Here is a 13830-nt window from a genome sequence, read left to right as displayed (position 1 = left end):
CATTAAAAATGTTATTTTTATCACTAAAACTTTATATTATTATTTGGGAAAAATATTAACTCCTAGTTTTAATAAATGAAAATAATCATGTTGCCATCAGGTATTATAGGCGATGATATCTAATATCATCGATATATCATGGTAGAGCCAACTGCACATTTCAGATTTTTCCTTCCGAAATCACTAAGAAGATTTAGAATGGAAAATATAACATAAGTACAATGAATATTAAATTTGAATGACTATATTCAATAGAAACTAGTTTAATTACATAGTATCATACTTTACAAACTGGTTTAGTTCAAGTTGATTAATCGAATATTTCAGAATATCAAAAATTTGACATAAAAGCTCGAATGTTTAAAGAAATTTTAATCCATTCTAAATTGAAATGGTTTGGACAGAAATAATTAAAAATGTCAATAATATGTTTGTTTTGATATAATTATGCTGGTTTATTAATTTCACACAAGTTTTTTAAGATCGATGTAAATTTTAAAGTATACTAAGTGATACCGAAGAGAGTCATTAATAGATATTTTTTATCGAAAATTTACAGGTAAGACTATGAAATATATTATTATAAGTATTCGGTAGAAGCTACCATTGCATATATTTCTAATCTTTGGACGGATCCTGGTAAGGCATCTCTAAGTCATTAATTTAGGTCTAATGACTTTTTTCATTAATTTCTAAATTCATTATGTATCATACAAGTATTCAATTTACGTGGCTAACAGCTTTGTTCTATTTACACGACTTTTTTGCCATTAATTAAAATACATGAAATAAAATAAATTTTCAAATGCTTCTACCAACTCGTCAACTTGATATTATTTACACATTACGGTATAATAGAACTCGATTATCACTAGGCTAAAAGGTGAAAAATCCTTACAGTACATTGCGTAAAACTATAATAATGCCATCTCGAGGTAATATATAATGTATAATTGTCAATGTAAAGCGAAAAAATATTTGCACTTTGATGAGGCAGCGCTCGCCCGACGTTGCGCGTAAATAAGAAAAAACGAACGTTATCGCGCGTAATAATTACGTGTGACGTTTGATAGATTGGCACGGATTTGAAATGAAATCGCTGTTGATTATTTAATACTTTCGTGATTTTGAAACGATAATTTCTTCTTATTTAGCGGGGTCGGCTGGGTGCGATACGTACTCGTCTAAACTAGTGGAAACGTAGTTTTTAACAAGAATAAAGATTATAAATAATGTACAAAGCAGAATAATGAATGAACTCGTTGTCGGAGCCTAAGATTCGCGCGGCGATGAGCGAGGGCCTGTTTAGAGCATGTCGAGAACCGAGTCCAGGAGGGCTAGCTGATTTTCCACGGCGTCGTCCCAGACCGCACTCTCGATCAGCAGGTCCGTAAAGTCCTCCTCGCTTATGTTCACCTGCAGGGTAGAAAAGACGTTAAAGTCCTAAATTTGTGGATTAATAATCTGCTCGAGTAGTTTTGTATATCTTACACAATCGTGCGTACGTTAAATGAGCTTGGAAGTATATAAGCATACCTGGGCGGATTCCGGTATCTCGGGCAGAGAGTCGGGTATCGGAGGCGATACACTGCTCGGCGGCGTCTCGTACAGCACGAGGCACTTGGGACCCTCGAGATTGGCGCCGTTGGCCTCGAGTATCTTTGACACGTGATCGGTTTCGCTGGCAAAGACGAGGCTCTGCTGCAGCTGATCGTTGCTCGTCGTCGTCGTCGCCGGGGGGACGAGGCCGCTGTTACCGGTCGCGCCGTTGCCGGCGGATCTCGAGGACGCCGGCGAGGTCCTCGAGCGGCGGGAGAAGGCGTTGCGCCGACGAGTCCGACGACCCTCCTCGAGGCGCTCCACGTCGAGCTTCCAGAAGCCGCCTTTGCCCGGCTCGTCCTTGGAGCGGGGCAGCTTGACGAAGCATTTGTTCAGGGAGAGATTGTGGCGGATGGAGTTCTGCCAGGCCGGATCGGCCACCCGGTAATACTTGAAGTTGTCGCGTATCCAGGCGTAGATGCTCGACAGGGTGACTCTGTTGTCGTTGGCGCGCATCGCCAGGCAGATGAGGGTCGCGTACGAGTACGGCGGCTTCTTGCTCTCGTCGACCAGGTACTTTTGCCCGTTCTCAGCCATGTCTGCGATCGGAGCAAATTATGTTATACAAGTGCAGGTGGAGGCGCAATAAAATTAATCGGAGACTCACCGATCTGAGCTTTGAGCAGGGGCGACATCTTCTTGATCTGGGGCTTGGGCGGGGGTTGAGGGCGACGCTGCTGGACGTGCTGCTGAGGGAGCACGAGGGGTGCCGGCGAGCAGGGCGGCGTCGGCAGGCCCGAGGCGCTCGTTATGTCGAGCGACTGCAGCCAATTGAGATTGGTCAGCTCGGCCTCATCGTTGTCGCAGTCCATGTTGTTGTTATCGAGGCTGGCGAGGGCCGCGGCGGTCGCGGCCTCCTCGAGGCAGTCCAGCGAGTCCACCTCGACGGCCACTTGCTTCTCGAGCGAGCTCGTCGTCCCTCTGGTGCGCACCATTTCGCATGACAGGCTCTCGAGCCCAGAGCTTGCGGAAGTTTGCTCGTCCGTCCGCGTTGCCTATTGATTCACTGCTGCCTGCAACAATTGCACTTTGAGTTTAGCCGCGATGTAAGCCGAGAGGAAAGAGGCGATCGATCTTTGTGAGAGAAAGAGAGGGATGAAGACCTTCGGCGAAACTTTCGATAAACGATCTTGGTCCGTCAGAGCTGCCACTTATTGCGCACGGCCAGCTGCCGATGAAAGAGACAGGCCAGCAGCCAAAGTACGGCGTCGAGTGCGTAGCGCGGCAAGGCCAACATCAAGGAAACGAGCCTCGGCATGTTCCGAGCCCGACTGCGATCATTATAGAGGTAGCCGCGCGAGGCTCGCGGACTTTTGCGCGCGCGACGACGCTCTAAAATAAGTAGAATTTATCGCCGCACACACCCATAGACGCTCGACTCCGGCGCACACGGGATACACAACAAGGACTGAGGAGAGTTTCTTCGGGCCGACTGTGCTGCTGCTGCTGCTTTTTGCGCTACCACTACTACCACCGCTACCACCACCGCCTCTCGTGCGCCTCCACCAGCTGGCAGGTGCTGTTTATATCGCTGCTGAGGCGAGTTGCGAGTTGCGACGCAGGTGGACCAAACATGTGCGCGAGGCACAGCCAACGGCCACCCCTCACGCACATGCACACGCATCGCTACCCTACGGACATTCATGCCCGTTGCCGTTATATTTTGCGGCTTATCCTCGCCAATGACTTTTACTATCTCGAAAACAATGAGTTGTTTCGTTAGTTAGGTAGCTGCGTCGAGAGGACTCGCGGCGCGACAGATAATCGCGTCATTTTGCAACGAAATCGTTTGGCTGCTGCAGCGATCGTGCGCGCTTTCGATATCTCTCGATCGAATCGGAGTCTCGCGAGAAAGCATACATAATGACGCAAGGGGCGAATCGCGCCTTTTTCATTCTCGAGACGTTACGGCTTGGCGGGGTTGCGCTCGACCCTCCGACAAGCTTCGCCGAGCACGACGTTATTATCCTCTCGTGCGCGGCGCCTTTCCGCAACCATCGACCAGATGTCCTACCTCTAAGAGCGTGTTGTAGGAAAAAAAGCCCTGGAAGATGTGTGCCACGCGCGTATTGTCGTCGATAAAAAGAAAGAAAGGAAAAAAGCCCCGCAAATATAAGTATAACAGAGTGCAATTTTGCTGCTACTGCTTCGGAGCTGCTGCGGGCATGGCTCGGGAGTCGCGCGTATTCGGTCGAGCTGCATAAGCCGTAGTAGTGCTGGAATCGATCGAGCCTGGCCAATGGGGTCGTGGGGCTGGCCACGAGAGACGCGGACGCAAACGATTCGCTCGCTCGGGCCGGAGCTTCTCCTCCTACTGTGATAGCTACAGTGGCGCGCAAGCGCCCACGCACGCAGACTCCTCTCGACTGTGCGACTCTTTCTCGAGCGCGACACCCTCTCGCACCCCCGCCGCGGGGCTGCGTATATAATTTGCGCCGCTACGAACGGCCATCCATCCGCCCTTTCTATCGTATATAATCTAGCCCGACGTCAGATTTTTTACGGATCTTTTTGCAAGCTCCGACTCCTATCGACGCCAACAAAATGCATCGTACTTTGGTACGCTTAATTATCATGGACTATAGCACGTTGATCTTAAAAAGTAAGATAACAAAAGTCGATGTGTGTGAGCTAGATGCGTTCGATCGATTCGGTCGTCGCCGCCGCAATGACGCTGAAAATTGTCACATATGAATGCTATTGTGGCAACGTCTTTACAGAGCAAAGGTAATTTTTAGTTTTTACGACTCGTGGCGAGCGCGGACTTGATTGCTACGATCGATATCATCCCGAAGGCCAAGTCGGCCTCTCATTGGTCGAGCGATCTGCAGCGTCCAATGGTTCGCTACGCAATTTTTCATCCATCGGCGCACGCGAGATCAGAGCTATCTTGCATACAAAGCACCTTATCGGCAATTATCTTCTCCTCTTTTGGCTTGCACGAGCGAATGCGAAAATAATGCGCTGATTTGGCTCGCACGCGATCTTCTCGCGTAATATATACGTGTGCTCCGATACGCGTGCAGTGCTCGGCAGTTCCTTGACTCGGCGATTGTTTATGTTCTCGTGGCTTTAAACTTTTCTCGCGCTCGGCTACCCGCACCAATAGCGGCAATTGTTGTTTGTACGTGAACTTGAACCCTGGCCCGCGAGTATCGCTCAATTTTCGCCTTTATCTCGGCCGACGATTATATGTCACGCGTAAATATAGCGGCGCAATTAACTTCCTATGTGTGTACGCGCGCGTACGTACGTGCATGCAACTTTCGAGTTTCGACTGTTGGTCGTGGGCGTTTGCATATACGCGGATCTGGACACGTGTGCGCGATGCAGCAATACACCTCCATTTGTATTATTATACCTATCGAGCTGCGGAGGTGCTCGTCGACGTCGCTTTTATTTCCTCGACCGGTTAATAGCCATCTGCACTTCCGTTGAGGCGCGAGCGAGCGCGTGGCCGACCGCTGCTGCAGCGCCAATAGAGCATGCGAGCACGCGCCTTTCTTTCCTCGCTCAACGACTGTGTATTTCGTCGGCTCGGTTTGAAAAAAAAAAAAAAACAGGCATGACCTCGTTCCAACGAGTGGGTCTTTTCGGACCGATATGATTAGAGTCGCGTTTTGGAACAAGAGCAGCAATGAAGAATTGCACGGGACTGCGGACTATTTGTGAAAAAATTTGCAGATAAACATGAAGTATAAATGTCCTCGCTCCGAATCATCAAAGAGCTTTCGTACCTTTGCCCGGGATAAAAGCGCTTTCGGACTAATGTCGAGCACGCTGCATTCTGCTATTTAGATCGGATGCATTAGGACGATTTATCAAAGCTTTCAAAGGCGCGCGCACGAATCAGCGCTTTTTATCGGAAAATTACAGCTTCGCGGGTGGCGATCCCAGTGGGATGCACTGCAAAAACCGTTGGATCGTAGCAACATTTTCAGCTAAACATTATAGCCAAGTTTTGTGAAAATTTGACGAAGAGTTTCGATTGAAACAGAAACGAAGGTCTAGCTCGACTCGGCGAGGGGGCCCCAAGAAAATAACGAACCGCGTCGAGCGATTGGAATAGGAACGGAGAGGAAAAAAAGCGAGACTCACGCGTGCTCGCAGGGGAGGAATGTCGCTTGCATGCACCGCCGCAATGGACACGTACAAAACACGCGCATAGAGTGCGCAGTTCGAATACACACACATCGAGCCGCGTACACCTGCCTACGTTTGCACCCCTACGACGCAGGTTGTGTGACTCAGCAGCCGGTGCGCGGCCTCTAACCATTTGTTTTCTTCTCTCTCTCTCTCTCTCTCTCTCTCTCTCTCTCCTTTCCATATATTCTCCCTCTGTGTATTAACAACTCGCGTTACTGGCAAACTTACTCTCTTTTTCCATAGCTCTATTTAACCACCTACGAGCGATTACGATACCAAACAACATATGACGTTGTAAATACGCGTCGACATCACGGATGCGTAGGTAAATTATGTTTTCGAGCGTGAGACTCGTTTTTTTTTCATTTCTTATTCAAGCTCCCGGACGAAACGAGACTCGTATCGATGATTCTTTCGCTGCGGGGACGCATATGTCGTTTGATCGGGCTCAAGTACGCGATGATAAATGCGACTCGACTCGTGTTGAATTATCCCGCGAAACGAGCCTCGTTTCTTCGTCCATCGAGAGCACGAGAAAAGTAATGATCGCGTCTATAAGAGTTTCGAGTAGCTGCGGAAAAGCTAAACGAGCGGCCAGCGCGAAGAAAAAGTATGTTATTCTCTGCTTATAACCGCTGGGATATACGTTTTCATGGCTATTTCGACGAGTAGCAGGCAGTGGCAGAGTAGAGCTCGAGACCGAATCAATCCTCGTAAATATTTAATGCAACCTCTATATGGAAGTACTCTAGTACTAGCGCTGGGCCGAGTGCGCGCGTGCATACGACGATACGTGCAGTGCAGCAGGCAACGAACATCATAGCCTACTCAAATTGTCCGCGTGTTTTTCAACTTTCGCTCTAAATTTTTCAATGCGACTCGTACGTAGTACGCCTGTATCACGTGGCTAATTCTTAATTGCGCAAAAGTGCCGTTCCCCGAAGCCGAAATACACGCGCGCGCAAAGCCTAAGCTTTCTCGGAAACTGCATTTACCTACGTCCGAGCGCGTCGTTGATTTTTTAACTATTTCAATTTTCTTTTTCTTCGTACTCGTCACATATATCTTTCTCGATCGAGTTAATACATTTCGATAAAATTTACCCTTTATAGAATTAATTTTTCGCGAAATAAAATTTGTCGTGCGACGTTCGGAGCTTACATGTAAGAATATAAAAAGATAGAATACGTGCGATTTCTCGCGCGTTCAGCTCACCTAGAGATCGAGTAGTCCTGCTGCTGTCCAATGAGCGACGAAACAAAGGCCCATTACTCCAATCGTAGAAGAGATAAAAGGAGAGAGCGCAATTAAAATTCACAAGTGATTTGTATCCGTGGACGTGAGCGGGAATCTGTCTTGCGAGCTTTGACGCAACGTTGTTATAGCCTCTCGGAAGAGAAATGACCAACGCGTCTACATGACTGCACGTCGGACTGCTGCTGTCCGCAAGCGCAAGCTCTCTCTGTCTCTCGCGCGCGGCCGATTTGATGCACCTACTCCTCTCCTCTCTTCTCCTCTCCTCTTTTCTCTCTCTCTCTCTCTCGCTTTCTCTCTGTCTTTGTCTATACGTAGCTGTAGCTCTATCTACCTGTACTTATATATATTCCAGCGCAGAGGGTTCACCGATCAATTTATTCGATCCTGCGACTCAAATTTCTCTCAGCGAAACTTGTTTTTTTCTTCTTGCAATTTAAAATATGCAGTCGCGCCGATGTTTACTATTGTAATGATTTATAATGGCGTGCAGGATACAGGTGACGCGTCCAACTGACGAACGCGTCGAGCTCGACGAGAACCTAGACCCGCTTTTGTTCGAGTTTGCAAGCAGCGAGAGGAAATACGTGTGGCGAACGTTTTTGCGAGCTGGCACGAGGCATATTACGCGCTATACTAGCACTGGTCAACGGCATGTCGGGGGTCGCCATTTTCCATGTAGCTCCGTTGTAGCGAGTTGTTCCACCCCCGCGCCGCCCGACCGACTATATGCATGTTATTCTTTCGCGACCCTCCACAATACGTGTACCGGTACGGGCTGCGCGCGGGGGTGGATCCCGTTCTATGCACACAACTCCGAGGCGAGTATCGATTTTATCATCAGCTCTCTCTCTATCTCTCTCTCTCTCTCTCTCTCGGACCTTTCTTCTCCGCAGTTCCCTTTTCCTCATCTATATAATGTCGACTCTCGTTCGCTGCCGAGCCGAGGCGATTCTCTCGAGCGTCGAGCGAGTAGTCGAGAGGAGGAAATTCGACTCGGCCGGACACGGTCCGAACGCTCGACGCGCCTCATTTTCCCCGTCTATTTTCCAAAGATTGCTGGTGATCGTCGCAAAATAAACAGCTGCTGAAATATCGTCCACGTTCTCGGCAGCTGCGCGCCCGCAGCTTATTTGCGTTACGCTCGGTTGAGCTTAGGCAGCTCGGTGATAAGCGAAAAAAACCTGCGCGCCGCCGCAGCTTGACAATCGCAATGCCAATTCCATAAGTTCGCGTGGCTTATACGTAATGTACCTTATCGGCTTGCAAAGGAAGGAAGCGCTGGCGATTGTTGGGTGCAGAAATTATGCGAGCAAACAGTCGCTTTTGTTAAATCGTTTATTTTCCTTTCTTCTTAAATGTACAATAGTTGCGTACGATTGCGCTTATTACATACACATTTTATCTAGCGTTTGCGAGTGCGATGCGCTTTCGCAGTTACGCTCGTCGATGCAGTTACCCTTTTCGTTTTTTTTATTTTTGTTCTCTTCTAGACATTTCCACTATTACTGAGAGATCGAGTGAGATCTATTTTACTTATTTTTTCACATGAAATAAATGCCTCCACTTTCCATTCTTACAGATTTTAAGCAAACCAATTTAAGAACGCATCTCAAAGGCAAAATTCAAGCAATCATTTTTCAGAGAAATATAAGTATGACTTACATTACGATAAACTCTAATGCAACATTAAAAAAAAATACAGAGTTAAAAACTGAATTCTTAACTTATGGAATGTTAATTTTTGTATGTACACTCTTCTTTTCCATTCTTTGCCACAAAACAACATCTCAATTATGCATCAAGTATTTCAAATAATATAATGCGCACACCCAATGAACGGGAAATGATTAATAATTTCGTATTTTTTATTAACCACTCTCGCAATACACACAAATATGCGATCGAGAAAAAGGCATATTGAGTCATTTATATTTGGTGTGAGTACTCGCGTATGTGCGCATGGAAAACGGAGTTGTACGAATCGTCGTTTTTCCATAGGCACATACACATTTTATTATTGTTATTAAGATATCAATTTATAAAATCCAGATTCATCATTGATATTATTTGTATACCTCGAATATAACACTTTAGCTTGAAAATAATATTGTTATTCATAATTGTATATCGCAGTGTTATTATTGCGCTTCGATCGATTATTTAAAACTCGTCACTTAAAGTAAATGCATGATTTTCAAGCAATTATTTGCACATAAAATTTACGAAAAACCGATGAAGTACTCGACTGATTGCAATTTTAGCATTTTACAATTCCCTTAAATGAAGAAAACTCGATTGTTTTATCGTCACCTTTTTTTATTCTATATCTATATAATATATGATTTCCCATTCCAATTCAGCGTGCAACTGAAATTCATCGGTTGAACTTTTTTAAAAATGAAATCCACTGATCGCCTTCAAACAAGACGATACTACGTTACATTTTTAGTGTAATATAATGTTTACTCATATGCTTCTAAATTTGTACACGAGTACATTTTACAAGGTACTACGATTCCGCAATATTCTTATTCATTTATTTTTTTACTTTTTTACAATTACACTAAGTTGGAGCGTTCTTTCTCTTATTCTGCTGAGACTATAAGTTGGGTGCAGGATTGTATCAACGAAGGAACAGTTTCATGATTTTTTTTGTTATTTCGTCTTCTTACCTTTCTCACACGGACTGTACACACTTTCACCTTTTCGACATTCCCTCCATTTTCCTACATATTTTCCTACATTATTTTCAATTTTTTACTATTGCATCTGGTATTTTTTAAGGCTGATCTGTGGTGAAAGGGGTCACACCATAATTGTCCATTTGATGCATAATTTTATCAATGTAACCGGCAACATCTATCGTTGCGTTTTCAGAATTCCGTATAAATTCATGTTCTAAAAGTTTATTGTACTTTGGACGTTGATTTTCCTCCTTTATTAAACTGAAAATAAATCAATAATATTAATTAAAATAATATCATATTTTTCAAACTGTTTGGGTTTCCAATTCAGAAAAATTACTTACCATGTATTTACAAAATCAACAAAATCGGCTGTGAAGGTACCACCATTAGAATTAGATGATAGCCTTGGTGGATCACCCATAACAACTTGGTAGAGTTGTTCAAATACCGAATTCCATTTTGGATAAGGAAAATTTCCTGTAGCTGTTTCCATTAATGTTATCCCAAGAGACCACACATCACTTCTTACGTCGTATCCTCGTGCACGTTGAGGATCAATTCTTTCCGGCTGTAATTTGTAATAAATTAAATTTAAAAAAATGTTACTGCTTTAACATATTTGATTACAAATACTAACAGCCATATACGGTCTACATCCAGCATCACGCGTTTTTGCGATTGAATCGACCAACTGTCCAGAGATACCAAAATCACAAAGCTTAATATTACCTCGTCGATCTAATAAAATATTACTAGGCTTTACATCGCGATGAATTATTTTCAATTTTTCTTTTAAATAATTCAAAGCCTTTAGAGTCGCAACTGTAATTTTTCCCAATATTGGTTCAGGTATCCTATCACGTAAAAGCTCATGTATAAATTTATAAAATTTATCTAATGAGGTATCCATTAGTTCCATGCAAATCCAACAGTCACCCTGAAAGTGAAAATTTATTTTTTCAATAAAATAGATTTTTAATTATTATACAAATGTTTTATTATTTTATTTGTTGACTTACTTCTTTGAATAAAGCTCCATAAAATTGCACAATATAAGGACAATCATTTGATTTCATTACAACTTCTAAATCCATCAATAATTGTTTTTGTTCTTTTTCATCCACAGTAGAACGAATTCTCTGATAATATATAATTTGAATAAAATTATAGTTTTCTATTGACTTTTATGTATGAAAAAATAATAAAAATAAATTTTACCTTCACAGCCATAACAGTAGTACTTTTTTTATGAACCATTTTATTTACAGTTCCGAAACCTCCTCTACCAATTTCTCCTAAATCAAGTAAATCTTCACTCGTAAAATCATATACTGTGTCTGGACTAAGTTGTAATTTTCCTGTACTTTGCATAGATTGGCACATTTTAAATTTTTCTCTGAAAAAATGAAAACGATTTAATATAACATTAATTGGAATATATAATATTGAATATTTTCCATAACATACCTTGCTTTATCTGGTAAAGTTTCTTGTGGAAGTGGTACATATTTAACAGGAATTTTTTTCAATGGTAAAGGCAAATTTGGGCGTCCAGTTCTGTCAATTGTTAATTTTTATCAATAAGTTTATATTTTTCAATTTAAGAACGCAATTTTTTACTACATCTGAATATTCCAGATGAGCTGTGGTAATATGCTGCTAACTAGTTTCTCGCGAATCGCAAAATTACTTGCAATATAATTGTGATTAACTTATTTAATGTTCATTATAAGCAAAATGATTTTTGTTATTTATTTGAATGATATTAATCTATAATATTTTTTTTTCTTTCAATATTTTATACTACAGTAAGAAAAATTGTTTTACATACCAGCGGCCCTGCCACTGCGCTAAACGGAATATTGCTATTTTAGGGCCACGGGGTATGTAAAATAGCATACCGGCCTATACCGGGAAAAAAGAAAGCCCCCGTGCATGTGCTAATCGACCTCGGCTTCGCCTCGGTCGCTTATTTCATGTGCCCTGGGACTTTTCTGTTTTTCCCGGCCTAGGGGAGTAATATACTATTTTTCAAATTCAAGTTTAATCCATTGACGACGAAAAGGCTTGATTTTTTATTGGCTTTGGAAGCGATTTGTTCCGAAGTTTTAGACCTCAAAAACATTTTGCACGCACCTATTTCAATGTAAAATTTAATGCCCTTAAGGATTTTTGAGCCACTTTGCAAACTTTTGTTTTGGAGACTTTTGCTCTAAACTCAATAGTTTTCGAGTAAAAAATGAATTATGTTTTATATGAATATGAGTTATGTTTAGTTTGAAGGATTGGTTTGAAAATTCTATAAAAAATCCCTGAGATACTTTAATAGTCGTGATTACTCCTGATTATGTTTATATCGTGATCCCTTAATTATAACATGGCTAAAAATAATCGAAAACTTGATTTTTTGCCAAAATTTTTACGATTTTTTTGTTTAAATAGCTATAACTTTTTTATTATGTAAAAAATCAAAAATTTAAGTTCAGTTTCTGAAAGGGCATTAAATTTTACATTGAAATAGGTGCGTGCGAAATATTTTTGAGGCCTAAAAATACGGAACAAATCGCGTCCAAAGCAAACAAAAAAATTAAGCCTTTTCGTCATAAATGGGTTAATCCTCATTATTGATGGTTTAAAAGTTTATTCTAATTTTAATTGAATGAATATTAGGTATTGAAAAAAGTATATATGATAAAAAATTATATTTTTGAAATTAGTTTTAAAAACATACGTTATTTTGGAAATGAGTATTAATTTGAGCCAAAACAATTTCAACTTACAAAACTTGTGGTGATTGCATCTCAGTGGTTGATGGCAGTGTCTTAGCATCATCTATTGGAAAGTTGAGTTTCATCAGCCGTTTCTTTTCAGCTGCAATGTAATTTAGTTGTAGGATTATTGACTTAATAAGACTATGATTAAGCAATTGACATACCTGACATATCATTTGAAACTTCATTGTTAGTTCTAAAATCTATATTTGGAAAATTGAAGATCCGGCTAACACCTGTGAATTAAGAAAATTAAGTATTATAGGTTTTAATATCTTAATTGTAACGAATAATTGTTTACAATGAAGCGTCAATAAGAAATACAATGTATAATTGATAAAGTCAAATAATATGTCCATAAAATGAATTGAAAACGACGCGAATGAGTAAGCTGAAAAAATATATAATACGTAAAAATCTGCAATGACATACCGTTACCCATGATTAAACAAAGTTGATAGGGAATAATAAAATCAAAGTGACATAAAAATAAAATAGAACTCGTGCGAAAAACGATAATCTAGGAGGCAGGTTATGACTAATCTGCGCGCTAAACTAAATGCCGGAATTATTTCCTCTTTCTCCGAGACACAAAGTGTATGTTTATGTTAGGAATGGGCATACCTTGATTGTTGTGTCCAAAGGAGTTGGTTTGATGATTATTTTCGGCCATCGTCTCAGTTGAACTAATAACACAAATATTATTGAAGTAAGTACGCTGTTGTCGGTGCGATACGCTGTATACACTCCGTACGTCAGACGACCTGCCTATATGTAAGCACTGGGTAAGACTATATACAGAGCGTATGCCAAGTGCTAACACGCCAAAGGAGTAAGTATAATGCAGACGCAAGGGTTGGCGCAAGCTCGATGTGCGTGCGTGCCAACGTGTACCTATAGGTATATATCCTTCGATGCAAGTTTTCAGTCTCCCGATGTAAGATTTTTCGCTCGATGCGCTACGAGCGGTGGTTGCATCGCTATATTATTGTTTTCAGCACAGAATACTTCAACACATTGGACTATGGAAAACTGCCAGCTCATATAGGACTTGTGCGATTCAGTGTCTCGACATCGTAGACCAATGAGCTCCGATTGTTGCGACTCTTATCAATGCTATGGTTGAAAAAAATACTCGCTTTTCGTTGCTCGATAAATCAAGTTATAATTCACACTGGAGGTGGAGGCAAGAGCTGCCTGCTCGCCTGTAGCTGCGCTTTATACACATCGCAACGCAATTCGCGAACCACAGCACAGCTCGTCTGCGTTACTGGCTGAGTGGTGGTCGGTGGAGAGGTGCAGTCTGCATTCTGCAATATACACTCTATACTGTCTACATTAGTACATTTACAGTGAAAAGGAAAAAAGGT

General features: G+C 42.1%; 2 protein-coding genes across 5 annotated transcripts; both read right to left on the bottom strand.

The window, feature by feature from the left end:
- Positions 1 to 69: 69 nt before the first annotated feature.
- Positions 70 to 7249, bottom strand: LOC106648256 (forkhead box protein J1-A-like). Of its 3 annotated transcripts, none has more exons than XM_014364999.2 (4): positions 6961 to 7249; positions 2207 to 2608; positions 1537 to 2138; positions 70 to 1443 (listed from the first exon to the last, which is right to left on the bottom strand). In XM_014364999.2, the coding sequence occupies exons 2-4, from the start codon at positions 2532 to 2534 to the stop codon at positions 1306 to 1308; spliced, it is 1068 nt and encodes a 355-aa protein (XP_014220485.1). In that variant the 5' UTR covers positions 2535 to 2608; positions 6961 to 7249; the 3' UTR covers positions 70 to 1305. The 3 variants fall into 3 exon arrangements, with proteins under 3 accessions (XP_014220485.1, XP_014220484.1, XP_014220486.1); XM_014364998.2 differs by having other exon boundaries at positions 2207 to 2612; positions 6961 to 7248; XM_014365000.2 differs by having other exon boundaries at positions 70 to 1416; positions 2207 to 2612; positions 6961 to 7244.
- Positions 7250 to 8318: 1069 nt separating this feature from the next.
- Positions 8319 to 13171, bottom strand: LOC106648439 (dual specificity mitogen-activated protein kinase kinase 4-like). Of its 2 annotated transcripts, none has more exons than XM_014365347.1 (9): positions 13085 to 13171; positions 12625 to 12696; positions 12470 to 12560; positions 11157 to 11246; positions 10908 to 11085; positions 10709 to 10828; positions 10327 to 10626; positions 10031 to 10257; positions 8319 to 9947 (listed from the first exon to the last, which is right to left on the bottom strand). In XM_014365347.1, the coding sequence occupies exons 1-9, from the start codon at positions 13131 to 13133 to the stop codon at positions 9782 to 9784; spliced, it is 1293 nt and encodes a 430-aa protein (XP_014220833.1). In that variant the 5' UTR covers positions 13134 to 13171; the 3' UTR covers positions 8319 to 9781. The 2 variants fall into 2 exon arrangements, with proteins under 2 accessions (XP_014220833.1, XP_014220834.1); XM_014365348.2 differs by lacking the exon at positions 13085 to 13171 and adding an exon at positions 12893 to 13054.
- Positions 13172 to 13830: the final 659 nt, after the last annotated feature.

The sequence above is a fragment of the Trichogramma pretiosum genome, unplaced genomic scaffold, assembly GCF_000599845.2.
Source record: "Trichogramma pretiosum strain Unisexual culture from Peru unplaced genomic scaffold, Tpre_2.0 scaffold24, whole genome shotgun sequence".
Taxonomy (NCBI): Eukaryota; Metazoa; Arthropoda; class Insecta; order Hymenoptera; family Trichogrammatidae; genus Trichogramma; species Trichogramma pretiosum.
This window is presented reverse-complemented; position numbering and strand designations above follow the sequence as displayed.

Coding starts and splice junctions, on each gene's coding strand:
- LOC106648256 (XM_014364999.2), bottom strand. CDS start 2,534: ATGGTGCGCACCAGAGGGACGACGAGCTCGCTCGAGAAGCAAGTGGCC. Junction 2,139..2,206: donor CCTGCTCAAAGCTCAGATCG/GTGAGTCTCCGA, acceptor CTCCGATCGCAG/ACATGGCTGAGAACGGGCAA. Junction 1,444..1,536: donor AGATACCGGAATCCGCCCAG/GTATGCTTATAT, acceptor CCACAAATTTAG/GACTTTAACGTCTTTTCTAC.
- LOC106648439 (XM_014365347.1), bottom strand. CDS start 13,133: ATGGCCGAAAATAATCATCAAACCAACTCCTTTGGACACAACAATCAA. Junction 10,829..10,907: donor CTACTGTTATGGCTGTGAAG/GTAAAATTTATT, acceptor ATATATTATCAG/AGAATTCGTTCTACTGTGGA. Junction 10,258..10,326: donor GATGTAGACCGTATATGGCT/GTTAGTATTTGT, acceptor TACAAATTACAG/CCGGAAAGAATTGATCCTCA.